This window comes from Vanacampus margaritifer, chromosome 6 (genome assembly GCF_051991255.1).
Source record: "Vanacampus margaritifer isolate UIUO_Vmar chromosome 6, RoL_Vmar_1.0, whole genome shotgun sequence".
Classification (NCBI taxonomy): domain Eukaryota; kingdom Metazoa; phylum Chordata; class Actinopteri; order Syngnathiformes; family Syngnathidae; genus Vanacampus; species Vanacampus margaritifer.
The window spans coordinates 25,507,572-25,533,893 of NC_135437.1; the positions used below are offsets into that span (position 1 = coordinate 25,507,572).

General features: G+C 40.1%; 2 protein-coding genes across 8 annotated transcripts in view; both read left to right on the forward strand.

The window, feature by feature from the left end:
• Positions 1-19,765, forward strand: part of ppfibp1b (PPFIA binding protein 1b) — a 28,419-nt gene extending 8,654 nt beyond the window's left edge. For 2 of the 6 annotated variants that reach the window (XM_077569434.1, XM_077569435.1), the window contains exons 3-28: positions 1,203-1,408; positions 1,981-2,070; positions 2,150-2,263; positions 2,368-2,499; positions 2,956-3,048; positions 4,688-4,780; positions 5,362-5,479; positions 5,665-5,697; positions 7,267-7,328; positions 7,412-7,496; positions 7,625-7,737; positions 8,571-8,668; positions 8,909-8,969; positions 9,898-10,069; positions 10,382-10,414; positions 10,887-11,028; positions 11,142-11,273; positions 12,486-12,636; positions 12,865-12,976; positions 13,051-13,139; positions 14,565-14,687; positions 14,771-14,896; positions 15,856-16,044; positions 18,559-18,723; positions 18,810-18,875; positions 18,956-19,765. In XM_077569434.1, the coding sequence (XP_077425560.1) occupies positions 1,203-1,408; positions 1,981-2,070; positions 2,150-2,263; positions 2,368-2,499; positions 2,956-3,048; positions 4,688-4,780; positions 5,362-5,479; positions 5,665-5,697; positions 7,267-7,328; positions 7,412-7,496; positions 7,625-7,737; positions 8,571-8,668; positions 8,909-8,969; positions 9,898-10,069; positions 10,382-10,414; positions 10,887-11,028; positions 11,142-11,273; positions 12,486-12,636; positions 12,865-12,976; positions 13,051-13,139; positions 14,565-14,687; positions 14,771-14,896; positions 15,856-16,044; positions 18,559-18,723; positions 18,810-18,875; positions 18,956-19,039 (2,882 nt within the window). In that variant the 3' untranslated portion in view covers positions 19,040-19,765. The remainder of the gene's footprint in view (positions 1-1,202; positions 1,409-1,980; positions 2,071-2,149; positions 2,264-2,367; positions 2,500-2,955; positions 3,049-4,687; positions 4,781-5,361; positions 5,480-5,664; positions 5,698-7,266; positions 7,329-7,411; positions 7,497-7,624; positions 7,738-8,570; positions 8,669-8,908; positions 8,970-9,897; positions 10,070-10,381; positions 10,415-10,886; positions 11,029-11,141; positions 11,274-12,485; positions 12,637-12,864; positions 12,977-13,050; positions 13,140-14,564; positions 14,688-14,770; positions 14,897-15,855; positions 16,045-18,558; positions 18,724-18,809; positions 18,876-18,955) is intronic. The other 4 variants (XM_077569436.1, XM_077569437.1, XM_077569438.1 and 1 more) reach the window with 4 other exon arrangements.
• Positions 19,766-20,711: 946 nt separating this feature from the next.
• On the forward strand, positions 20,712-24,950 carry endouc (endonuclease, polyU-specific C). 2 transcript variants are annotated; one of them, XM_077568655.1, is made up of 8 exons: positions 20,712-20,797; positions 20,914-20,970; positions 21,364-21,463; positions 21,566-21,677; positions 22,112-22,233; positions 24,017-24,129; positions 24,262-24,412; positions 24,481-24,950. In XM_077568655.1, the coding sequence occupies exons 1-8, from the start codon at positions 20,787-20,789 to the stop codon at positions 24,751-24,753; spliced, it is 939 nt and encodes a 312-aa protein (XP_077424781.1). In that variant the 5' UTR covers positions 20,712-20,786; the 3' UTR covers positions 24,754-24,950. The 2 variants fall into 2 exon arrangements, with proteins under 2 accessions (XP_077424781.1, XP_077424782.1); XM_077568656.1 differs by having other exon boundaries at positions 20,737-20,797; positions 20,917-20,970.
• Positions 24,951-26,322: the final 1,372 nt, after the last annotated feature.

The following is a 26,322-nucleotide window of genomic DNA, read 5'->3' on the forward strand; positions in this document are numbered from 1 at the left end:
TTCATTGGAATTATTTCTATTAGTTTCACATTTTTTCCACTTTTGTTAACAAGAGTATGAAAACCTAGATTTTTTTTATTGTACATTTAGAACAGATATAAAATTTGTGATTAATCGTGAGTTAACTATTGAAGTCATGCGATTAATTACAATTAAAAAATGTAATTGCCTGATGCCCCTAATTTTTTGATAATCTTTTCTTCTTTTTTTTTAATTAGGGGCATCAGGCGATTACATTTTTTTAATTGTAATTATTCACATGACTTCACTAGTTAACTCACGATTAATCACACATTTTATATCTGTTCTAAATGTACAATACATTTTCTTCTAGGTTTTCATACTCCTTGTTAACAAAAGTGAAAAAAAATGTGAAACTAATAGAAATACAGACGCTCCCCACCTTACGAACGAGTTACGTTCCGGACGATCGTTCGTAAGGGGAATTTGTTCGTAAGTTGCTTCAGTGCTATATTTTGTATTATAATTTATGTTTAAAGCCTATATAAGTATATTGAAGGTTTATATAAGTATGTTTAAGGCTTGTACAAGTAACCTGCATTGGTTTGTACTGAAAAAAAAATAATAAAATGGAGAGAATACGTACAGTACTGTACTACGTATGTTAGAGAGAGAGCGCGAGACACACACACACAGTATGTACATGTACGTAATAAGATAAATAAAATGAAGTTTAACTTACTTTTGGAAGATGTACTCGATGCTTAAGGAGATGATGGAGGAGGAGGAAGAGGGGGATTTTATATCATGAGAGATTCTTCGTCGTCGCTGGAATCGGCTTCAAAAGTTATTTCCTGCTTCATGGGGACCGGCGTTTCTTCCTCCTCCTCCTCGACACGTTGCTCAGCCTCCAATGAGCTCTCACAGCGCCAATCGTCGGTATTAGCGGCGGAAAGAAGCACTACGCGCAATACAAAATCTAACTTACAGCATTTCTTTCCAAACATTTTTCGACATACTGTACGCGCAGAAATGTTCGTATGTACCGTTGTTCGTAACTCGAATGTTCGTAAGTAGGGGAGCGTCTGTAGTTCAAATGAATTTTTGACGTCTATAGTCGTCAATGGCAGTGAATGAGTTAAGCTACCAGCCTTCTTTTGTGTCATTACCAATTTAGTTTTAAGTAGTTAGTATTCCAGCACTTCATAATGCGCGCCTCTGTTACTCTTTCTTTATATTAGGATCCAAGGCTCTGGACTACTCCAATGGGTTGTTTGACTGTCAGTCACCCAGTTCTCCTTTCATGGGCAATTTACGGGCTCTTCATCTTTTGGAAGACCTTCGAGGCATTCTGGAGCTGCTGGATAATGATGGACGCAACAGTCTTCGCTGCCAGATTCCTGACTCCACAGCTGAAAGCCTCGTCGAGTGGCTTCAGGGTCGCCTGGTGAGCGGCTCCAAAACATGCAGAGAATTGATTTATGTAAAATGGCGTACCTTGCAGTTTAGATGCTTTTTGTTAAAGACAAACACACAACATACGGTACTGTATTGGGACCTATTTAATTTTGGATGTTTGTTTGGGTTTCTTTAAAATATGTCTCGCACATTATGCTGCCACGGTTGCTTAATCCAGAAAGGCAGACATTAATTCATCGAGGCGACAACAAAAATGGTTTGTTAAGTGGAAACATGACTGCCCAATTTGCCGAGGTCTTTTGGAATGCATGAACTGTTGTCTTTTGTCACAAGAAAATTGCTGATTCTGGGGGACCTAAATTGTGTTGGGGGAAAGGGATGGCCCATTTCCAGCTTTATGCCACAGTTTTTGTGTCATGTTGTAACTCACCCTGTCCAGCAATCTCAGCCATGTAAAGTTTGGTTTGTGTGGGACAAACGATTATACTGCGGGCGCTTTAAGCTGACGCCAAAACATTTATTATTGTGAACATTCCCATACGCTCATATCCAACTACATTATTTTCTTTGACTAATCCCTGCTGTCTTCTGCCTTTGTAGTCCAACGGGCACCTCTCTGTGGGAGGGGGTGACCACTACCAGGAGAGGCTCACCCGACTTGAGGGCGATAAGGAGTCGCTGGTGCTTCAGGTAAGGCCAGAGGACACAAAGACACACACCCTCTTTGAAAAAGATTTTTAAAGTAGACCGATGTCCTCTTGCATTGCAGGTCAGCGTGCTGACGGACCAGGTGGACGCTCAGGGAGAAAAGATTCGGGACCTGGACTTGTGTTTGGATGAACACAGAGAGAAGCTCAACGCAACTGAGGAGATGCTGCAACAGGTCACTAGTATTTTTTTATACAAACAATTGTCATGTGGTCTTGCGATGCTTGCCGATACTGACATTGTGAATTTTCTCGTACCTGTCTTCATTTTGTCTTGCAGGAACTTCTGTGCCGATCAGCCCTCGAAACACAAAAGCTGGAGATGGCATCAGAATTGTCCAACCTAAAGTCGAAACTGAATTCCTTTCACAAAGAGAGACTGGACTTTGATGAACGATTTCGGGACAGCGAGGTATGCAGACAGGAATAGTCTGCATTTGCCTGTCACTCTCTTGAACCCCCCCCCCCAACACACACACACCAACTAGGCATTCATTCATGCTTCCACTCTTGACTTTGATGTTGTCAATAAATTAACAAACAGTTGAAGGAATTAAGTCACACTTCTCACACCTGCCGTTCTCATCTATACAAGTAGCCTTGCTTCCTGGAGTTAACTCCGACTGCTCTAAACCACTGTTGCAGTAATAAATTACATTTTAAATATAGCATTGTATATAAGACGTCCATATGCCATAGGGTGTATTTTTCCGTTGAACTTGCTGACCGTAACTTGAGCCCCTCATATCTTAATTACAATCGCTCTGGGAACTGAGCATCTATCTGGAAAATGTGCGTTTGCATTTCTGATCAAAGTACTTGTCTGCCGTCCTTGAAAGAATTATTCTATTCGAGTTTCCTCTTTCAGGATTTAATCCTGGAGATTAATGAGCTGCGGTACAGATTGACCGAGTTGGAGAATGAAAAGCAGCAGTATGAAAAGAAACTTAAAACAACAAAGGTGAGTTATTAAATTGAAACTTGCATCGTTTTGAAAAAATAGCAATTCTTAACTACCAATTTAAATGTATTGGTTTGCACTTTATTCTCTCCGTTTCCTCTACAGTATTCTTTACTGTCACGTTCAATATAACCTCATCAGACAAACTCACATTAGACTGCGGGGTAATCCCTCACTCGAAGATACAATAACATTAAACAGCAGTTACTCTTATTTTATGCTCCAGAAACAAATATATATATTGTCGCTCCCATACACTGAAGCATGTGCACAACCATTCCAGATCGTAACACCACTTATATGCTGACTTAATGTTATTTATTTTCTACGTTCCGAACTGAAATAGAAGCCTTATCAAGTCATCTTTGACATTCTATATGGCTAGAATTGCAGCGTACCAAATAGAAATCATTGCTTGGTCTGTATGATGAAGCCAGTGGATGGTGTATATTCATTTTTATTGTGCTTTATGGAATAACTTGGGCATTCAAGCACATTTCCTTTAAAGAGGGCAAAATCTGTATTCCAGCAACAATGACCAATTTCTTTCAATTTCCTTTGTAACCTATTTGGCCACAATATGCAAGTGCGTAGCGTATTGGTATTTGCCCTCTTGTGGCCATTTTACTCAGAAACTAGAAATTAGTAGAATAGAAAAATTGCCATTTTAACTCTTTGACTGCCAAAAACGTTAAATAACGTTTAGTAAAATCCTATGGAGGAGTGCCAAAGACGCTAAAAGACGTTTTTTTTCAAAACAGAGGTGAAACTAACCATTTTCTATTGTTGATTACTCAAAAACGGAATAAGGTAGAAACAAACTTTTTTTTCTGATGAAAGATGACAGTCCAATCTTTCATTTGGTAGTATGTGTGTTTCCATAGTCCAAGCACATAATTTTCTGTGGACCTTGAAAGATCAGTCAAAATGCTTAAAATCGGCTGGCACCCACGGCATCCCTTTTCTGAAAACGTCTGGCAGTCAAAGAGTTAAGAAAAAATGCTATCTTAGGATACATACAGTAGGTCTTTCTTTTAAATTTTAAATTAAATTATTTGTCTTTTTATTTTTTTATTTTATGTATCAAAAGTACCAGTGGTATTTATACTAGGTATAAATTGAATACTGGCATCGTTCTGAAAAAAAGTAGTGTCCAACATCCCCAAAAATGTTTTGCGTAAAAATTCCCATCCCTAATCCGGACTAAGGTACTTGGTAGACAAACAAAGGCGTTGTCTTTTGCAGCTACAACAGCTTCTTCTTGGACGACTTTTTGTCCATTCATGCAGAAAAAACATTTATTAGGCCTCTGATGTTTTACAAAAGGGGCCATGACCCAAAAGTATTTGTTGGACTTGAGCTCAGGGTTCATGAAGTTCTTCAAACATCAAACTTATGACTGTCTTTGTATCCTGGGGGCCAAATCATGCGGGTTCTTCACCAAACTGATGGACAAATAGAATTGTCTAAAATGTCCTGATAAAATAAAGAATTACTCGTAAAGGTTAGTTAGGGGTTTAGCTCAACGGCTGATTGTTTGCTACAACTCGAGGTGTGCGTCCCAATACCACTGTTTCTATCTCTTTTACCTTCTTGCACATTTTCTCTCATTGTCTTGATTTTTCCTCCCTACTGCTAGTCTTTAATGGCCAAGCTTTCTAGCCAGAAAATCAAAATGGGCCAGATGCAGTATGAGAAAGAGAGGAAGGAGCACAAACTGCAGGCACTGAAGGTTGGCGTTTCACAGGATCGCTGTTGTGTCTGCTGTATGATTATCGGCTTGGCCTCTCCCTTCCTTCAGCTCCACCTCCTTTTCTTTTCTTTTTTTTAAGGATACCAAACAGTTTCAATTGCCTTGCAGACCTTCTTTGAGTTTTGCTTTAACTCTTTTAACCAAATGTACAGAGAGTAGCGTTAGATTGGAAGACACCAATTGAAGAAAGCTTTTCCCCCCTTGCTTTATTTTTTTTCCATGCTTGCTTCCTACTCCTAATATTTATGTTTCTGATGTGTGCTGGCATACTGCACCCACCCCACACACGTACCTTCAGAGCACATGTGACTCTCTTTTCTTATTTGCAAGCTCCTTTGTTTACATGTAAACTCGTCCTCCGAGAGATTCCATCAAGGAACGAAGAAGTTTGCAATTAAGAAGGATGAGACGCACTCCAGTTGTGGCCTGCTTGCCCGTCGGCCACATCAATATCTGCGAAACCTTTTTTTTTGTGTTGTGCTTTGTTTGCGTGAAGTTAGGCGGAGTATTCTAGTGTCTTTGAGACGAATATGTCATCGCACGTGTCCTGCGTTTGACAGGAGGAGCTCGTCCTACTGAGAAGGCAGCTGGAGGGCAAAGACGGCGAGATGGGCAGACCGCAGGATGAGACGGGCTTCAAAGCCACGACCTCAAACAGTGCAGATCCGACAGAGAGAGGTGGGAAACGTGCTTTAGTCTGAATGTGAGCATGCGTGACGTTAACGTTACAGTGGTTACAAGGTCGTTGAATGGCCAAAGCAATTGGATTCCCCCTTTTTTAAAAATATATAAATAGAAGTCACGACTGACTGCATATTTTGTTTTGTTTTCCCCATTTTGTTCCTCTTTATTCTCTCATCCAGATGAAACTCTTAGAAAGAGGCTGAAAGAAAAACGTAAGAGGGTTTATGCTTGTGTTCATTATTGCACCCATCTCACCCTCTGTTTGCATGAACGAGCATGAGCCATGTGAACTCTGCTTGTCCATTACTGTATTTGCCCATCCGAGCGCTAGCAGTATGCGCCCTGAGAACACCACAGCGCCGGTCAACTATGTTGTTTTGATACAGCTTGTAAGGATCTAAACCAAACCAACATCATCCTCAAGTCCCTAACAGTATGTTTTTAACATATAAGCTGGTACAGCTGTTTGCTTTGTGTTTTTGACAGGAATGAGGAATGAAATGTGTTTGTAACCTTTCATGCTGTTCACTCATCCCTCTGCCTCAACCCCTGTAGCGCTGAAGACCCCCCCCCCCCCCCCCTCCAACCCGTGTCACTTCTCTAAACACTTCTTGCTCACACCAGTGACCAGTGTGTGTCCTGCTAACCTGCTGTTGTGCTCACTGGTGTGTGTGTGTGACATTGTTTGAGTGTGTCCATATTTGTGCCTGTCCTGTCTCTGTTCGTTCATGTATTCATAGAACACTGTAAACTCATCTGACACCCAAATCATCTCATTTAATCGCATGAAGTGAACAATCATTGGAATTGATTGATACGTTTCTGAAATGGCCGATTATTCATTTCTTGCAAATGACTGATATTCACCATTTAGTTTGATAAGAAGTGAAGTTGCATTCAGTTTAATGTCGATTTAAAATTAAAAAAAAAATAGTTCTGTCAAAGTTAAAGCGTTAACTCATTGATTAATCACCCCAAAACAATTGCAGTAATCATGTATTAATGCAGATTAATCACATTATTAATTTTGGCCACAGATGATCGGTTGCGTTAAAGGTAGCATAGGTTGTGTTTCAGCAATAAACATAACTATACATGCATTAAGGTAAAGCATTTAATAAATGTTTGTCTGACAGTCAGCATATTTGTTCATGTCAAACTGTTGGGGGTCTTTTTAAATGACGCAAGTCATTAACTGATTAAGAAAATAGGTGGACGAGTGTGTGCAGCTGATCAAAAAATGTGTTCATAACATTAAATGTCGAAAGAATTAACACAACAGTTGCTCTTCAAATTTGGTGGCCAATGTTGAATTCTGCAGGAAAACGAAAGCAGTTCCTACAATATATTGCAACGCTTCTCACATGAAATTCATTCCAAGTGGGATTTTATTTTTGTTTGCACCTTTTTGCTGACCTGCACAACTATGCTTAATTAAAGACCAAATCTAACTTTGACCAGTAATGAGGACTGCAGTTGTGCAGTTCTTTTTCTCTCTAACCCAAATAAGACACTTTTGACGCCGTAGTGTTGCTTGCGCAGAATCTCAACTCAACCCAGTTTTCGGGAAAACTGGTGTGTGTACGGACAAAAAAAAACAAATACACAAAAATAACCATATAGAAAAAATAACACAAAATCACAAATGAGGTATGTTTTTTTTTTCCCCCTGTACATTACATTTGAAAGGCCTATAACTTTACTTTCTGTGTTCCAGCTGATTGCTCATTCAGAAACTGCTGACTATCACATGTCTAATAACATCTGTTGTTACTCACTAGATGTGGAAGTGCAGCGGATGAAGAAAGCAGTTGAATCATTGACGGTCGCCAATGAACAGAAGGTAGAGAGTTGCTTTCATTTTCTGTTATCCACCAAATTGCGCCTTTTACTCTTATGTTAGCTGAACAAACTGTTTTTTTTTAGGACCATAAGATTGAGGAACTAAAGCAGTCATTGATGAGGTACAAGAAAGTTCAGGAAATGGTGATGTCAGTGCAAGGGAAAAAAGGTTGGCGATATTTTAGTTACTAACATCTTACAGTGTCTGAAAATAAATATAAAAGAAACCGTGTTAAAAGTACATTATTTTGTAACGTCTCTGGTCTTCTCAATGTATTCGCTTTCATTGTTTTACAGATCCTAATGCGTCTCATGCTGATGTTTTTGCTTCATGCTTGTCGTCCAACCTTTTGTCTGCTGACACAAATGAGCTTACAGATAGTGAAGAGCAAAGGAAGAACACAGATGAGGTTTGTTAGCATAATGTGATAATGCTAATGCATCAGATGTATATGGCGCTTTCTCTATTCAGTTTTAAGGTCATTAAGACACTGAAGTTTATGCTGGAGGCCATGAAAGGAAGTTGCCATAGCACTCCGTCCGTCCGTCTTCTTCCGCTTATCCGGGGTCGGGTCGCGGGGGCAGCAGCTTTAGCAGGGAAGCCCAGACTTCCCTCTCCCCAGCCACTTCAGCCAGCTCATCCGACGGGACCCCAAGGCGTTCCCAGGACAGCCGAGAGACATAGTCTCTCCAGCGTGTCCTGGGTCGTCCCCGGGGCCTCCTGCCGGTAGGACATGCCCGGAACACCTCCCCAGGGAGGCGTCCAGGAGGCATCCGAACCAGATGCCCGAGCCACCTCAATTGGTTCCTCTCAACGTGGAGGAGCAGCGACTGGACGCGGAGTCCCTCTCGGATGACCGAGCTTCTCACCCTATCTCTAAGGGAGAGCCCGGCTACCCTGCGGAGGAAACTCATTTCGGCCGCTTGTATCCGGGATCTTGTTCTTTCGGTCACGACCCACAGCTCGTGACCATAGGTGAGGGCGGGAACGTAGATCGGCCGGTAAATCGAGAGCTTTGCCTTTCGGCTCAGCTCCTTCTTCACCACAACGGACCGATACAGCGTCCGCATCACTGCAGACGCTGCACCGATCCGCCTGTCGATCTCCCGCTCTAACCTACCCTCACTCGTGAACAAGACCCCAAGATACTTGAACTCCTCCACTTGGGGCATAGCACTACTTATGGTTATATGTTTTTGTGAGTGTGTCGTCCGTTTATTTAGTCTTCCATCTTCTGCGCAGCTGGAGATCCTCAATGGTCTGTGTGACGATGGTTCATCCTCGTCCAGCCCTTCTGATGCCGACCAAGTTGCAGAGTCGGCAGCTTCAGATGCACATAGGTAGAGCATACAAAATATATATCATCCGACTCCCCATACAAAAATGACATTTTGTGTAGGCCCTATGGAAGGGCACCTGGCTTTCTTTGGACAGTTTCTTTAATTCACGGTTTTGAAAACATTTCATTTTCTCATGCGCATGCATGCATCTGTTTATTTTAAAATTTGTAGAGGACTTTGCAAAGCTCACCTCAAACCCCACTTTATTTAATGCCAACTCTGATCTGTTCATCATTACAGCAGCCAAGATACAAGCCAGCCTGCCAGCCATGAACTTGTAGAAAGGAGCAAAAATGAGAAGGTAAGAATACTGAAAAAATAACAGTTGTCAGTCCCGACATTTTGACATTCCGAATTGCTTGTAATTTTACTATTTTACGCAATAATGTAAGAATACATAAGATTAAAATATGCCAAGTAATTGTTAGGGGGGTATCGATTCTAATTTCCTCAATCGATCTGATTTCGATTCACAAGAGGTCATTCAGGTCGATTAAATTTAGATTTTTTTCCCGATTTGATTTGATTCACTTCAATCTGATATTGATTAATTATGGAGCATCAATTCTTCTTAAATATCAATGACATGACAAAAACACCATAGGCATTAAATTCCAAATTAAGTTTTTGCGTGTTATGATCACAGAAGTGTTAAACAAACATTGACATCAACAAGGATAAAATGAAAATATTCTCACAATTTTAATTCAATTATTGTGGCTATAAATTAAAAATATTCTGTATTGTCTTAAAGTGCAGTAAGTCAGGTCTTTCATAAATGTACCAGTCAGAAAATACTTTTAAATTCATGTGAACAGTACATTTCAAGAAAACACTTAAGATACAAAAAATACTTTGGCCTTTAAAATTGTATTTTCTTATGAATTAATGTGAAAAAGAGATAAATAGATATAATAGATTCGTTAGTTTTATGGATGGATATCAGGCTCAAAAATCTAAATCGATTCAATATCAATTCTTCTTCTTCTTTTTAACCCATCCCTAGTATTTACCGTAAAGTTGCCTTTACTGCTGTGTTGTTAGCACGTGGCTTCTCTACTCATTGAGGCTACAGCGCCACTGTTGTAACGGAATTCAAGACCCCCTGTGGTTTATATATCTCATAAGCCATCTGTTTTTAGCATAATAATATCAGTAAATTCTTCTGTTGCAGATCACTTTCTGTGGACATGATATAACCTGTGTCCTCTATGTGTGTGTTCTCCTAGAACACACAAGACATCATTGAAACAGTCGAGAAGCCACCATTGAGTTCCGCAGCAGCTTCGCTCACCACCGCAGAGGACGACAGCTTTGGCTCCAAAAAGGCCCGCTCATCTTTTGGCAGGGGCTTCTTCAAGCTGCGCGGGGGCAAGAAGTCTGGAAGCCCGCAGAATCTTGGTGAGTGCAAGGCAAGGTAGCAAGGGGACTGTCTCAAACTGTAGATTTCTCTTTCACTGTGGACCGTTTTTATAGCACCAGGACACACCCATGGGATCAACCACAAAGGCCATCATTTACTGTAAACTGCAAGTCTGTTTATGTGGTGCTCAACGTACGCCCTTTGTTCGCTGTGCGCGTACTCATATTTAAGTGGTAATTCCTCTTAAATGTTTTGTTTTTTCAATCATGAATTGTGTTTGTCTTGTTTTTCTTTCTGTTGGGTACCTGTGCTGTTTTGTGTGTCTGTGTGTGTGTATGTAACACATGAAGACCGCAGCCGCAGTGCAAGCGCGCCTATGCTAGGTACAGTATAGCCCGTCGGTTATTACAGGAAGGAGTGACGAGTTCTACAACTGCGCCTTTCTGCAACTCGCCGCTCAGCTCGTGTTTTAGCAGCCTAACAAAAGTCACAATTTGTCTGTCTGTGACACATAACAGTTGTGTTGCGTATGCTGATTTGTCTGTGTGCCTGCATGCATTTCTACCCTCCCCACCGCCACCCCAAACACAAATGCGTATCCAACCGAAATGATCATGCATCTGAAAGATCCTCCCACATTTCTCCATTTGCAACCAAACCTTTTAAGCTCTGCTTCATTTAGTTGAAGAAAAAGAACATGATTTTTTTTTCTTTGATGTTTTAGTCCGCATGCACCATTCTGCATGGAAAGTCCTGCTTTGGAACACCGCGTCCGTCTGGCTGCCTTTTGGCCCCCACAGAGAAGTTTGGGTTCTCATCATGCCGGTAATGTTGTGTGTCCATTTGTCTGCACAGCTGAGACGGAACGCCAAGGCACAGATCACCTCGATTTGGCCGGGCTGCCTCAGAGTTCGGCTAACAGTGACAGCACTAACACGCTCTCCACCACACCAGAAGGCAAGAAGAAGTCGAAAGGAATTAAGAAACTTTTTGGCAAGTGAGTGCGTTATTATTATTATTATGACATGACATTGATAGTCATGGCCTTGGCTAAAGAGCTTAGATTCAAACTGGCTTATGTTTAAAATGAAAATCATCCCCTTGTTTAAGGCTTAAGAGAAGCCAGTCCACAACGTTTAACCTGGACGACAACCCGCCAGTTGGAGATTTTAAAAGGGGAGGAGTGCGAGCCACAGCTGGACCCAGACTGGGTTGGTCTCGTGATTTCCAGCGAGTCAACAAGTAAGCCTTTGATTCATAATCACACTCGCAATAGGGGTTTTGCATTTATTTTCAGGCCTCCTGATAGGTAGATAGTAAAAAAAATAAAAGCATTGATTCACAACGCCATGCTAACTGTTGTGCCTTGCGCAGTTTTTCATCGTTTCTAGCCGGACCCTTTTTGGGGACGGACACATTTTGCGGATATCCGGTATTGTCTGGCGGATCTTTGTCGACACCAGTAAAAACGATGTTTTGTAAGTGGCTACTCGTTGACTAAATGAGGCACTTTATTGTCTGGGTGTTTTTATCACCTGTGGCCGTACACTCGCGCTGAAATATGTGTTTCTGATGTAGTGTCTTATTAGTCCAGTAGAGGGCATCATTGTTACACTTGTTGCAGAGCCGTATATAGAGAGAATTTGGCCAACTCAGTTTCGGCAGGGTAACAAGATGGCGTCCATATGTCATGTGACCAGCAGTTGACCAATCATGTCATGTTGTGATTGGTCAACTGCTGGTCACATGACTTAAGGACGCCATCTTGTTACCCTGCCGATATATACGACTGACTTGTTGAACAGACACCCATTTATTCTTTGTCATTTGATTTTGATTTGATTCATCTCAAACAAGTACAGCAATAAAAACATAACAAAGGAAAGGAAAAAAAAGCACAATATGATAAGATGCAAGTTTGAGAAGGGGCAGAAAGAAGCAAAACTTTTCAAGTTAGCTCCCCATTACATAATTTTTTAATTAGAATCCATAAAGACATGCACATTATGTATTTCAATACATTTTAGAAGGAATGAACACGAATACTTAACAAAGCTTCTGGAGCTTCCTTCTTCATAATATCTGTCTCGCCGCACTAAGTTGAGAACGTGTTGTGAGGGCAGAATATTAACCTTAACCACAAAGCACAGATAACAAGATAAAAATATAGTTAAACGGTCAAAAATATTAGTATTTTTATTTTAATAAAGTTACAAAAAGTTCATGTTTGTAACAGGGACAAAATATATATATGTTAAAATAAAAACATCTTTTGGTTATCAAATAATACATTTTGTAAAAAATAATAATAATAAAAAAACAAATTAAAAATCGTTAGCTGAAAATCAAAAATCTAATCATGCTTGAGTGAATCGTTACATCCCTACCTCTGGAGAAATCCTTTTGGTTGACCATTACATTTCACCCTAACAAGCTACTTTTGGGCTTTCTCAGTGATGTGGATGCTCCGTTCGCACGCTGGTCCAAGGAGCAGGTGTGTGAGTGGCTGCAAGAGCAAGGTCTTGGTCTTTACGTGAACATGGCACGTGCGTGGATCTCGTCTGGACAGACCCTGCTTCAGGCATCCCAACAGGACCTGGAGAGGGTGAGATGGATAGAACAGAGGTTACCTTTTAACAAATGTAACTGTTCAATTGAAAATTATCTGTCTGGGTAAAACTTTTTACCAAGAAAATACATAGCTTTGAATAATTAACTGAACTTCATTCTCAACAACAGTTGGAGTCTTCCATCTTTGAATGTCGTTGAAATCGTTGAAAAATGCCAACCTAAAAAAGGTCTCATTCTCGCTTGTCATGCTGCTGTTGTTCAGGAGTTGGGCATCAAACACCCACTGCACCGGAAGAAGCTGCAGCTGGCTCTGCAGGCTCTTGGCTCAGAGGAAGAGAACAACAAGGGAAAGCTGGACTACAACTGGGTGACCAGTGAGTACCAGCTGTCCGCTGGGCGCTGTTCGGAAAAAATTCCAATTTCACTGACTTGTGCTCGTTCCTCTCAGGGTGGCTGGACGACATCGGGCTGCCGCAGTATAAGACCCAGTTTGATGAGGGACGGGTAGATGGTCGTATGCTGCACTACATGACTGTGGTGAGTTTTTTTTTGACAGTGGGCGTCCCTATTAGTCTTCTTACTGATTAAGTCTACTCAACACCTTGTCTATTAGAAATAAATAATAATAGAAATAAATCACAAGGTCAATCTCAATCACGGTCTGTGAAGAAAAGGTACATTTCGTAGAACATCACATTGAGGAAACAAATTTACTCCCTCCTAGTTCTCGGAATAAAATGCAAAACATGCTTGCCTCACAATGTTTGTCAGTCCCAGTTGAAGTTTCCTGTAAAAAAAAAAAAAAAAAAAAAGTGTATTTTTGTATCATCATTATTGGCGCAACGGATTTGAGTCACGGATCGGATCGTTTTTCAGATCAGCAAAAAAAAAAAAAAAAGATAAATAGTGCTTTGTCTTCATTTATTAGGTAAAGTGCTTTTTCCATTAAATAAAAAAATATATATTCAAAATATCTTATACAGCCGTGTAGGATTTAGTGATTTAGTTTATTTTGTAAAACACCTTTTCCCATTAAATTAGAAAAAGAAAATTCAAAATGTCTAATATAGCTGTTTAGGATTTAGGAACACAACTTTTAAGTGTAATATGAGTGTTATGATTGGTGACCTGTCTTGCTTGTGAGGTTTTGTTTGCACCTGTACTCGTCATCCTGTTCCCTTGTGTCATCCAATCATCTCCCCCAGCCACTTGTCTTGTCCAGGTGTCTCTCGTTGTCTCGTCAGTTGGCTTGTATTTAGTTTGCTGGTTTTCGTTCAGTCTTGGTTGGATCATTGTGGCTGTCACCACTCTTGTGTTTTGTTGTTACTTTGATTTTTGGTCTTTTCATAACTTTGTTGGTTTTGTTTTTTTAGAGTTTTACGAAGGTCCCCTGTTAGTGTTTTTTGTTAAATAAATCGTTTTCAATATTACATGCATCCCTGCATTTGAGTTCTCCAACCGCAATGTGACACCATCAAAATGTAAAGCATGGCATCAGCTTGGTGGTAAAAAAATGAATAAAAAAGTTGCGGTTAACTCACACAGGAAATCTGTATTGGTTGGTGAAGCATAGTAATGTAAACTGTTACTTCCTGGTAGGTATTAGTGTTTTCCTTTTTCACAGTACTACAGTCTTGTTTTTGTTTTAATTCATCATTTTATAAAAAGCATTCAAGCAACAAGTTGCTGCTATCTACTAATATGAACTGAATGGGCGGCAACAATAGTGAAATGTCAGTATTTTGAAGGTAATGGCTTGTAACAAGATATTCTTTAAAAAAAAAATAATGATAATAATAATAAATAGATTTTGATGGCATGGACCTTTAAACACCAAAAACTGCACACAACACATCAAAACAGCGTACAACACACACTCTCAGGCATATATTCTTTTTTGATTGGTTAATCATATTATGAGAATCTTTCCTATTACTCATCAGTGTGTCCTTAATCCCTCAGGATGACTTGCTTTCTATGAAAGTGGGCAGCGTCCTGCACCACCTCAGTATCAAGCGCGCCATCCAAGTGCTGCGACTCAACAACTATGAGCCCAACTGCTTGCGACGCAGACCATCCGATGAGGTGCGTACCGAACAGACGTGAATGCTGCTTCATGCCACAACATTTTCAACGGCATGTCATTTTCCTCTTCCTCGTGCCCGCAGAACAACATATCCCCCGCCGAGATCTCCCAGTGGACCAACCACAGGGTCATGGAGTGGCTGCGCTCGGCGGATCTGGCCGAGTACGCGCCCAACTTGAGAGGCAGCGGCGTGCACGGAGGCTTGATGGTCAGTCGTGTGCTGTTTGCGCTCACTGCACTTTAATTTAAGAGCGTTGGTGTGTCTTTTTTTTTTTCTTCTCTCCAGGAGAGCTCAGTATTGTTCATTCGATTTGACATCATCATTGCTCTCCTTTTTTAAAAAAAAACAAATAAATAAATAAAAAATTTATGTTTTTTTTTTTTATTTGTTTTTTTAAATATATATACATATACACACATATATATATATATATATATTTGGTTTTTTTGTATGTGGGTGAGTATGTGTATGTGCGTGTGTATTCATCAGTTCACCTAAAGCCCATTAAAAAAAATCCCATACTAATAATATAATATAATAATAAATTGCCAAATGCAGAAACATCAATGTAAGTTATCACGATGTAGTGGCTCTCGCTAACAGACAGAATTAAGTAACCAGAATTAGGTTAAAAAATTCTATATACGTAGACCATGTTTCTATAAATTTTGATATTTGGTTTTTATTTGAGGCAGATATTTTTTCCATTAAAATGTGATTTATGAGGAGGTTAGACCATTGGTCGATATTCAGAGTTTGTTTATTTTTCCAGTTAACAAGAATTGTTTTTTTTTGCGATAGTAAGGGCTACAAGTGTAGATTGAAATTGTTTATGTGGTCAGTCAGTTGTTGTTAGGTCACCTAGCAAACACAAGTTTGGAGATAAAGGTATCCTACAGTCCAAAATAGCGGAAAGTTTTTCTAAGACTTTAGTCCAGAAATACATAACCAGAGTACATAACCATAAAGCATGAACATAAGTGTCTGTAGTGTTTTGTAAGCATTGGAGACAAATGTCGGAGTCTGAGAGTCCCATTTTCTTCATCATATATTGAGTAATGTATGTTCTGTGAATAATTTTATATTGGATAAGTTGTAAATTTGTGTGTTTTGTCATTTTAAATGCGTTTTCACAAACTTGACCTTAGCGTTGGTGTGTCTTAAAGGTGCTGGAGCCGAGGTTTAATGTGGAAACGATGGCGCTGCTGTTGAACATCCCCCCCAACAAGACGCTGCTGCGTCGCCACTTGGCCACACATTTCAGCCTGCTCGTTGGTTCGGAGGCCCAGCAGCTCAAACAGGAGTGTCTGGAAAACCCGGACTACACTCTGCTGACCGCCACCACCAAGGTTAAGGTAGGACCACACACACTCATATGTTAAGCAATTTGAGCATTTCATTTAATTCCTTCAACTGGTGCTTACTTGAGGCTCATTATTGACCATTTGCACCGACATCACGTGATCACGTGACTGCCCTATGACGGACGGCGGAAAGAAATGATTGTTGAATGGACCTGGAGTGACTTAATGACTTAGCGACTGTTATTTTACAAATTAAAATGTACTATTGCCCATAGAGCCATGGAATCTACTACTTCAACCGAAGGTCGCCTGTCAGTCGAAGTGGCACATTTAGTCGGGACTCATAGAGCGCGATATTTACTTTAGTTGGAGATCGCTAGTTTGAAAACAGCCCCTTACCTTCTGTTGCCTGCTGTTTTTACCAAGTTAATCAAATCGCCGACTTCACAGCGCACGACCTGTAACGTTATGTAGCCAATGCCGTCTCTTCTCCTTACACCGGGGCTGATTCAAAAGCTTGTCGCTGGCTGAGTCTCTCTGGGTCGAGATGCTACGCTCACACCGGGGGACAATATACCTCGTAATGCAAAGGTAAAACTTGTTTATCGTGCTAACTGACTTATTCTTACACAGTCCGTTCTATATTGCAGGGATGTGATTTTTCCGCTAATTCGCGGAATTCCGCTTTTTTTATCTCCCCCCCAAAAAAAAAAAATTTTTTTTTTTTTTTTTTTAGTAGTTCATTGTGTATGCACATGACTCCGACAGATAACATCTTCTGCTATAACAAAGACATTTGTGGTATGCTCTAATATGAGTTACTTTTCATTTGGTCATGATACAATTATTTGTTCATGAAATTTGAACTCTTCAACATTATTTATGTGTTAACTTAGTAATCACATTAGTTAGATATGATGATATTCTCAGTGATAAAAGCAAAGGCAGTCCAATGTTTTTGAATGTGACTGATTTTGAGTTGACTAAAACTGCCATTTTATATGGGATAGTTCAATATACATTGAAAATTTATGCTGATTTCTTTGTCATGTGAGTGCATTGAAAGTACTTAAAAACACGGAAAACCCATGAGCTCCGGGGGGCTTCGCCCCCCGTGTCCCCCCACCAGGGCACTGCCCTGGACCTAGCTGGGTGCCAGCGGCCCCCAGACCCCCGGCTAAATTTTCAGATAATTTCACTTTGGTCAAATCACATCCCTGATATTGAAACGCTGTGATGATGTTAAGTTACTATGTTTACTAGCGTGGAACAAATGACTTATCGTAGTGGCAAGCTATGCGGTCATTTCATGAATACGACTCCGGGTCCAGAGTTAAAAACTCGAAATCCCCCATTATTAAACAGTCAAATGCACTTAATCGTTTTGAAGAAGGTACATTTTAAAACTAAGCTGTGTGTTCGTGCAGTTGGAGTGGACGCTAACTATCTGGCTCATTAATGTGATTTGAAACACGCAATTCAACACCTGTGTTACAATCTTTGTTAGAGTGTACGTTAACTAGTAAAATGTTTGAACATTTATCTACTAATTACAACATTTATCTACTAACCTCGCAAAAAAATGATCGCTGCAAATCCATGAATACTTTGTGGGCTGCCAGTCCTTTCTGTCGATTGTTGCTATCCATCGACGTCTTTCGTCTTCATTAGTAGGTATGCGATAATAAAATAAAGCAACATTTGGTTTACCCCTTTGTCCGTCCGTACAACCGACCGCACAGCAAGATATGACCATTTTATAAGATGATCGATTGAATAAAGGACTGTATGAGATTCAATGGTTACAATACAGGCGAATGACTCTTTTGCCGTCCAGCGTCCCCGAGGGGGCGTTCCCATGAGGGGGCGTTCCCATGAGGGGGCGTTCCCATGAGGGGGCGTTCCCATGAGGGGGCGTTCCCATGAGGGCTGTGATGTCACGTGCAAAAGGTCAATAGCCTGGGCATCATGGTGGATTATGGTTAGCAGGTCATTTAGAACCTCCTGTTTCCAAAACACAATTTTAAAGATGAAGTCACCCCCCCCCCCCCCCCCCCAAAAAAAAAATAATCTTAACAATAATATGCTCTATTTAGCCCAACGAGTTTACGGTAGTATGGTTAATATTGTGTTGGTGGAATAGGATTTAAGCAGCATAATCCAGCCGTTTTTATCCATCTCGGGGCGGCCATTTTGCCACTTGCTGTCGGCTGAAGATGACATCACAGTTGCTCGGGCCTCACGTAACAACCAATCACAGCTCAGCTTCAGAAAACAAGGTGAGCTGTGATTTGTTGTTACCTGAGCTCTGAGCTCTTCAATCAACAGCAAGTGACAAAATGGCCACCCCCCTGTGATAGAAAAAAAAAAACGACTGGATTTTGCTGCATTATTCATATTCCACAAATGTAATATTAATCCGAATGTTATGTTTGGACTAGTGAGTTCCCATATTACATATTATTTTCAAGAAATGTTTAAGTTTGACTTGAAGGGTTGTTTTTCGAAGTCTACAAACGTGAAGGACGCCATTAAAATTGTCCCCCATTTTGTTTCCCGCGCCAGCCGAGGAAACTGTCATTTGGTAACTTCGGCAGTCTGCGGAAGAAAAAGCAGGAGGAGAACGAGGAGTACGTGTGTCCCATGGACGTGGAGATGCCGAAGGGTCGCAGTTTTCAGAAAGGCTTTGAGCTCCAGATCTACGAGGACGACCTCGATAGGCTGGACCAGGTTGAGCTCGGACCACTTCAGTCTCTTAACGCCAACCTGCTCTGTCTGTACATTCGCGTTTGACATTTGTGCTCTCCGTAAAACAGATGGACGACTCCGAGGGAACTGTCAGACAAATTGGCGCTTTCTCCGAGGGAATCCAGAATCTGACGGTACAAACGGTCAAGAATGTTGACATTTGACTGATGTTTGACATTTAAATTGATCGTCTCTGTTTGCTGCACGTGCACAGAGCATGTTGAAAGAAGATGAATTCTTCAAGGAGATGTCTAACTCCCCCAACCTCAGCGTGACGGATGACGACTCCACCGCATGAGACTGTCGTCACCATGCGGCCTGGTCCTGATGTGAATGAAAAAACAACATAAAACTCCACTCGCCCGCACTCTTTGCTCAATAGTTGTTTGTTAGCGTTCCATTTCATGACGAGCCATACCGTTCTTTATCAAGCTAGTGTTAGTCGCTTAGTTGTGTCTCCTTTGCTGCCAAAAGAAGGGAGGAAACATTTAGGACTACGCCACTGCCTGCCAGCTGGTTTCTGGAAATATTTTCTAAATTATGTGCTGGCATTTTTTTGGGTGGATTAAGGACATTATAGATGTAATATCTTTTAGATGAACTCCTTAGTGTTGAGTAGGTGACAAATGAACTTCATTGACAAGGGGAGATAAAGTTATATTTCTAAATGACAGCTGCTATCTTTTCTACAAAAAAAAGTACATTTCTAATACAAAGTAAGTTGTCGTATATTTTATAGTACACTGAACATTTCAACAATAATATACTGCATGCATTTGCACCAATGCATGAAACTGTACAAGCCTAATGCATATTGAGCTGATACATGAATATAAAGTGTTGCTGCATTTTTTTTCTCTTTTGTTCTTACTTCCGTTGCTTTTTAATGGAAATCTGTCGCATTACTTTTTCTGCTTAAAGTAGCTGTCATTCAGTAGTAACCATATAATGCACCCACTGACCTGACAGATGTTTTACTTCATGCTATTTCTAATACAAGAGCAATAAAGTAATTTAAATCACACTGGTCTTTGTCAACAGTTCACAATTACTGAGATTGGGATTTTATTGTAGATGTGGGCGATTCTGGGAGAGCCATCCATTTTTGACGGTTTGTATTCAGGGTTGTGCATGAGCTGGAGTTGATCCCAGCTAACTTGGGGCAAAAGGTGAGGTATGCACGAGACTTTATAGACAAACAATTCATCAGTCACACTTAGATATATAGACAGATAATTTAGTGTCTTCTTTGAGTCTTAACGTGTGTTTATGTGGGAGGGCTCTGGTGTACTGCACCTACAGAAAACCCACATAAGCACAGGGAGAACATGTAAATGCGACACAGGAAGGCCTGAGCTAAGATTTGAGCCCTGAACCTCAGAGCTGTAAGATAGACAAGCTAACCACTATGTCCATGTGGTGGGGATATGCTGTGAAAATGTAGTCGTCATATTTTCAAGTCTACTGTAATCCCGCTCTCGGGTACTAAGTATTGAGAGCTGAGTTGAGAATTAATCAGTGCAGCCTTTAATTCAAAAAGTCAAATATTTAACAACGAGCATAACAATTGTCAAAATATTTCTTAATACATTAGATGACAATATAAAGTTGTACTCGCTGCGGAAATGAATATTTTCGAGTTTACGTCAGGAGACAAAATGGTGGTCAACTCTGAAATGACCCTCTCTGTCCATTGATATACATTGGACTTTGGAGCGTTGCAATTTGATTATTTTGATATCAAAATGTGATGAAATGTTGTTTGACTGCTGTAACAATTTGCCTGGTTTGTATTATAGTCACAGGGGAAAGCAATACACACCAGATACAATACAATTAACTCATTAAATGTATAAAGTTAAAACGAGATTCTCGTTTAAAAATCGCGCTTGTTCGTAGGATGAGGCACATTGACCCCTGGTGGTGAATGTACGGATCTGCAGCGCTTACCTGAGGTCAGCTTTGCGCATGCGCAATTTAAAGGACTTGCATTGTTTTCGTTTCTTGCTGTCCGTGCGCAGAAGTAGGGGGAAACAAGAAGCATCATGGCTTTCAGGTTTGGTCTTTAATTTGTTTTTCTTGCACCTTTTAAGGGTGCTTGTAATACTATTTTGACGTTTATGATGGAAAACATTCCAAAGTCACCCCTTCCCCCTCTTGTTTATTTTTTAGCAGGATATGTGTAGTCCTCCTCCTGGGAGTGTTTCTCAGTGGACTGAATGCATCCAGGTACTGTACCGTATTTTTTATTTCTTATTTTTGTTGTTGTATTAACACTTTGTTAGAGGTGGCAAAAATACTCACACTTTAAACTATTGTACTTAAAAGGGGGAAAAAAAGTACTGTACATACTAAAATGTACATACTGCTTTAGTACAACAGTACTTTTTTTTTGGGGGGGGGGGGTGTTGTACTTTCAGTTATTTAGGCTACATGTTAAGAAACGGAAAATAAAAATAAAAACTTTTAATAAATAAATAAATAAAACTCTAGTAAAGTACAGATACCTGAAAAGTCTTACTTAAGCACACTAACAACCTATTTTATACGTGTTTATTTTTCACCACTGCATTTTGTTGTAGAACAAAAACAAAATACTGCTGAATGTTCCCCTCATGACAGATTGGTATTAAACCAAGAACTTTCGAACCTTTTCGATGAGCTGTGGAGGCTGGATACAAATCGAATGACGCCAGGTGTAGATTACACCATCTCAGTTCAAGTATGAAGAATCTCTGCACTCTTAAGTGCGTCTTCTTTTCTTTTTCTTTTTCTTTTTAATGCTGATGTGATTTAAATGACGTGTTTGTTTTTGTTGCGCAAGGGTCGAGCAGGGTTCGTGAGCCCGGGCAGTACGGTTGTCCTAGATCATGCTTCTCTGCCTCTCTTCTCCAATGTCAATGAGCTCAAGATGAGAAACACCACCACCTTTTTAAGTTAGTTACAACTACCATTATATTCTATTGTGTCAAAAGTGTGTGTATGCTGTGAGATGTTGCGATAAGATGCTGAACTAATGAAATCATGACCGTAAAAATGGGCAGCCATTAAAGCCTTTATTTGATCCCCTCAGTATCCATTTTAATTTTTTTGTTGTTGTTTTTGGTGCTACTAGTGCGTTACACTTGCCTACTAGCTTGGCCTAGTAGTTTACTAGTATGGTTTAATTGCATACTAGAAGGCTATTAGTGGCACGAGTAATGAAAAAAGATATTACAGCTGTTACTAGTGAGCTGAATTGTCTTACTAGTGAGGACAAAGAGCGTAAATGTGGTTATTAAGAATTCTAAGAGTCCACAGTTAGCATGTGTGTGTGTGTAAATGTGTGACTGAGCATTTAGTGTCTATTGTGTAAATGATGCTTCTTCAGGGCTTTTGAGGTTGCTGGACAACTATGAGAGGGCAACCGGCGTGGCTGAGCGAGTCACTGCCGAAGAGCTGACTGAGACCAACCTTTTCTTGGATGCCATCTTACAGACAGAAGTCATGAAGGTACACTTCAGATGTGTTTGGGACGACGTGCCCATTGCTTGGTTGTTGTTACTTTCCATCTGGGGTGGTGGGTGAACTTTTGGGCTCGGGGGCCACGTTTGATTTAGAAAATGGCAGGTCAAATGTTTAAATAAAGAATATAAAACGTGAAAAAGTGTTAATAGCACTGTTTATATATGTTTATATATATATTCTTTTTTATATATAATTTAAATGAATTAACAAATAAAATAAACAGTATCCACGTATTGAGAGTATTAGACAGTTTTGGGAAAAATAGCAAAATTTGTGTGACCATTATTACAAGAAATGATTGGTCTGTTTGTGTCCATAGTTTCCTCCCCTCACACTCAGTAGTGTGTTGAATGTTGTTTTTCGCCCTCTTGAACGGCTTCTGGGGTGAGGTTGCGGCTGCACCCCAAAGGGAGTTTCGGCTTTTCACTGGAAACATTCTTTCACGGAGGAAGAACAGTAAACATGTGGAACATCTGTGTGCAGCTGTGGAATGCTGCGTTGTCTTGGCCTCACTGCAAACTGGACCTGTACCAGTACTTGAGGAATTTGTGAGGGGGGCTAGCTGTACACTCTTAAAAACAGTTGAGTCAAAAATAATCCAATGGGTAAAAAATAAAATAACATAGACCCAACTGTTTGAGTTGTTTAGCCCAAAAAGTTGTTTGACATTAAATTAATAAGCCACAAAGTAAACTATAAAATGTTCTTTTGTGGATTATTCATTCCAACCAACTTTTTGTATAAACTGAACCCACGTGAATATGGTCAAAAATGCCCCAACCCAACTTTTTGGGTTAAATAAGTCAAAAAGTTAAATGAATAACCCACGAACAGCCCAATAGATTGATTTGCTTTGTGGGTTCGTCATTTAATTTAATTTGACCCAACGAACAACCCAATAAATTGGGTTGCTTTGTGGGTTTGTCATTTAATTTAATTTGACCCAACAAAGCAACCCAATTTGGGTTGCTTTGTGGGTTTGTCATTTAATTTAATTTGATCCAATCTTTCGGGTTAATCGAATAACCCAATTGAATTGGGTCAAGAGCGATCTGAATCAACTTTGAGTTATTTGTTGGGTTGTTTTGTTGGTTATTTGTGGGTTAATCATTTGACCTAACTTTTTTGGGTTCATTGAATTACCCAATTACATTTCGTCAAAAATTAACTGACCCAACTTTGAGTTATTTAAATTTGTTGATGTCAATTTGTTGAGTTGTTTTGTGGGTTATTCATTACACCCAACTTTTGGGATTAATTGGATAACCCGATTGAATGGGTCGAAAATGACCTGACCCAATTTTTTTTCTTCAGTTAATTAACCCAAAAAGATGTGTCAAATTGAATTAAAAACCCACAAAGCAACATTTTTTTGGGTGGTTTTGTGAGTTATTCATTTTACCTAACTTTTTAAGGGTTAAGTGAATAACCCCAAAATTGGGTTGGTCCCTTTTTGACACAATTCGTTTTTAGTTTTTTTTACCCAAGTGTTTTTTGATTGTCCTTGTTGATTGTGTTTAATCAATTACAAAACAGTAGCATTCAGCTGTTTTTTTTTTTGTGCTTGTTCTCATTCGGGACTCTGCTGAACTGAAGCCTATCTCGGATGAATTTGATGCAAAAGCAAAGATATGTTGTTTGCACATTTTAGAGTATCCTTTTATTGTGGGTATTATCTTGTTACACCACAACAGTGAGGTTGGTGGATTATCTCGGCAAAGGAGAAGTGCTCAGTAATGTAGATTGAGACTTTTATTTTATTTTGCAGCGTACTCACAGATATCTGGTGAGTAAAGGACAGTCTTCAACAATCTTGAGACACTTTAAGAGTCAGCTGCGCCTGATCTGGTTTCATCTCTACCACAGACAGAGGAACACTGGGTAAGAGCACATTCCCTGTCTACAATGTTGCTTGGCTAAAACAACAATATTCCATTACACCACTGAATGAAAGGGCAGCAATTTGACCAAAATCAATGAGAATTAACAACACATTTTTGTTGGAATTTACAGGCCTGATTCCTGCGGCTTCGAGCATGTGTTTGTTGGAGAGCTCAAATCTAGCACTGAAATCACAGGCTTCCATAACTGGATCCAGTTCTACATGCAGGAAAAGGGCGGACTGCTGGACTATAAGGGCTACAAGGCGAGGGAGCACGACTTGGTACGTGTGAACACTCGGCCGCTCGTCGCTACGTCCGTCAGGCCGCCTGACGCTCGCGTCCCTTTCAGCCCGACGAGGACGACCACGTGGCGAGCCTCCAGTTCAGTTGGCACAGCGTGGTCAAACCCGTGGGCAGCTCCTTCATCGGCACCAGCCCCGAGTTCGAGATGGCCGTCTTCACCGTCATCTTCCTCATGAACACGGAGAGAAGCACCACGGTGCTGGTCAACATCGACCAGTGTCAGATGGAGCTGGTGGTCATCCGACACGGACGCTCGCTTGGCACGGCCTACCCCAAACTGCTCAGCAGCAACAGCAGGCACATTGCACCGCAATCGTAATGATCTTGTTTTGATTTTAAATTTGGCTTTATAATTTCTACTAAATGGCCAGATAATAATACATTCAAATACAGACTGAAATTTTCTCTAATCATATATAAAATGACCTCAAAAGTAACTCATGACTGAGTATTGTTTGTATTATGGTAATGTCATTATATACTGATGTGTCCATTAAAGGTTTAGCAATAAAATAAGCAGCTTTTTTTCTTTTCTTGCTTATAGTTTCCAGCCCAAAATTGTCACACATCAGAACCATTTACCTCAATGGGCCTTGAGATGTGTTAATTAATTCCTTGTCCACTCGTAACTCAAAACACTTGTATCCCAAAACATATTTCACCATTAAAATGAAAGGAAAGGCCATAATCGGTTAAAGTAGCCCCCAAAACGTTGTACAGTGTTTTTAACAAGAAAAATAATCTAAGGACCTAATTACATGAAACAATTGACCGTTTTTGTTACATTTTCTCCTGCAATGAATTGTGCTGTTCATTCTGTGTATACGCGGCTTGGCCACATGGGGGCGGTGTAAGACAGATGGCTAGCTTGTAACGGAGACTCGATTCTTAACTCGTCTTGGCTTCTCAATGGACTACATGCCACGGAGGAGGCGGCACTTCCGACTTCCGGGTTTTCACCCATCAACTTCGTTTCCAGTTTGCGACGTGTGGGCCGCGTCCTAGTACTTGCGCTTCCGCCTTTGTGCCCCTCGGTTCCGCGTTCCCGTCGACGGGTTCGATGCTGTGAGTATGTAGTGTCTGTCTCAATGTCCGAAGCATTTCAGATAGCCGAGACGCCCTCCCGCCGATGAATGGGGTGGGGGTGCGAGTGTTGGAACGCAGCCAGCAGTGGCCGGAAACGGCGCTGATGTGTAAAACCCTATGGCATCTACCCCATATGGCAGTAGGCCTAATATTATATTCTTTATATATTAACTAATATTTTTTTGCAGAGGAAAATAAATATATATGCGTATTAGTATTAAAAAAATCTATTACAAATGATATCTGCTGCTTGTTGTGAAGCCAGTTGACTCAACTGCCACCGTTAGCGCTTGCAAGTCAAAGCAAAAAGAGACGGCGGCTCGTATGCTGAAAAACCTCATACGTCATGCCACTCATATTTTTTATTTTTTATTTATTTATTTTTATTTATTCTTTTATTTTATTTTTTTAGAGCTCAGTATTGTTCATTCGATTTGACATCATCATTGCTCTCCTTTTTAAAAAAAAAACAAATAAATAAAAAAAAAATTAATAAATGTTTTTTTTTAATATATATACATATATACACATATACACACATATATATATATATATATATATATATATATATATTTTTTTTTTTTTTTGTATGTGGGTGAGTAAGTGTATGTGCGTGTGTGTGTGCGTGCAAGCGTGTGTGTATTCATCAGTTCACCTAAAGCCCATTAAAAAAAATCCCATACTAATAATATAATATAATAATAAATTGCCAAATGCAGAAACATCAATGTAAGTTATCACGATGTAGTGGCTCTCGCTAACAGACAGAATTAAGTAACCAGAATTAGGTTAAAAAATTCTA

Bases quoted from the DNA above. Each gene is read 5' to 3' on its own strand.
- endouc (XM_077568655.1), top strand. The intron at 21,678-22,111 runs GTTAGTTACAAC...ATGCTTCTTCAG, and splicing joins AAACACCACCACCTTTTTAA to GGCTTTTGAGGTTGCTGGAC. The intron at 22,234-24,016 runs GTACACTTCAGA...TTTATTTTGCAG, and splicing joins TACAGACAGAAGTCATGAAG to CGTACTCACAGATATCTGGT.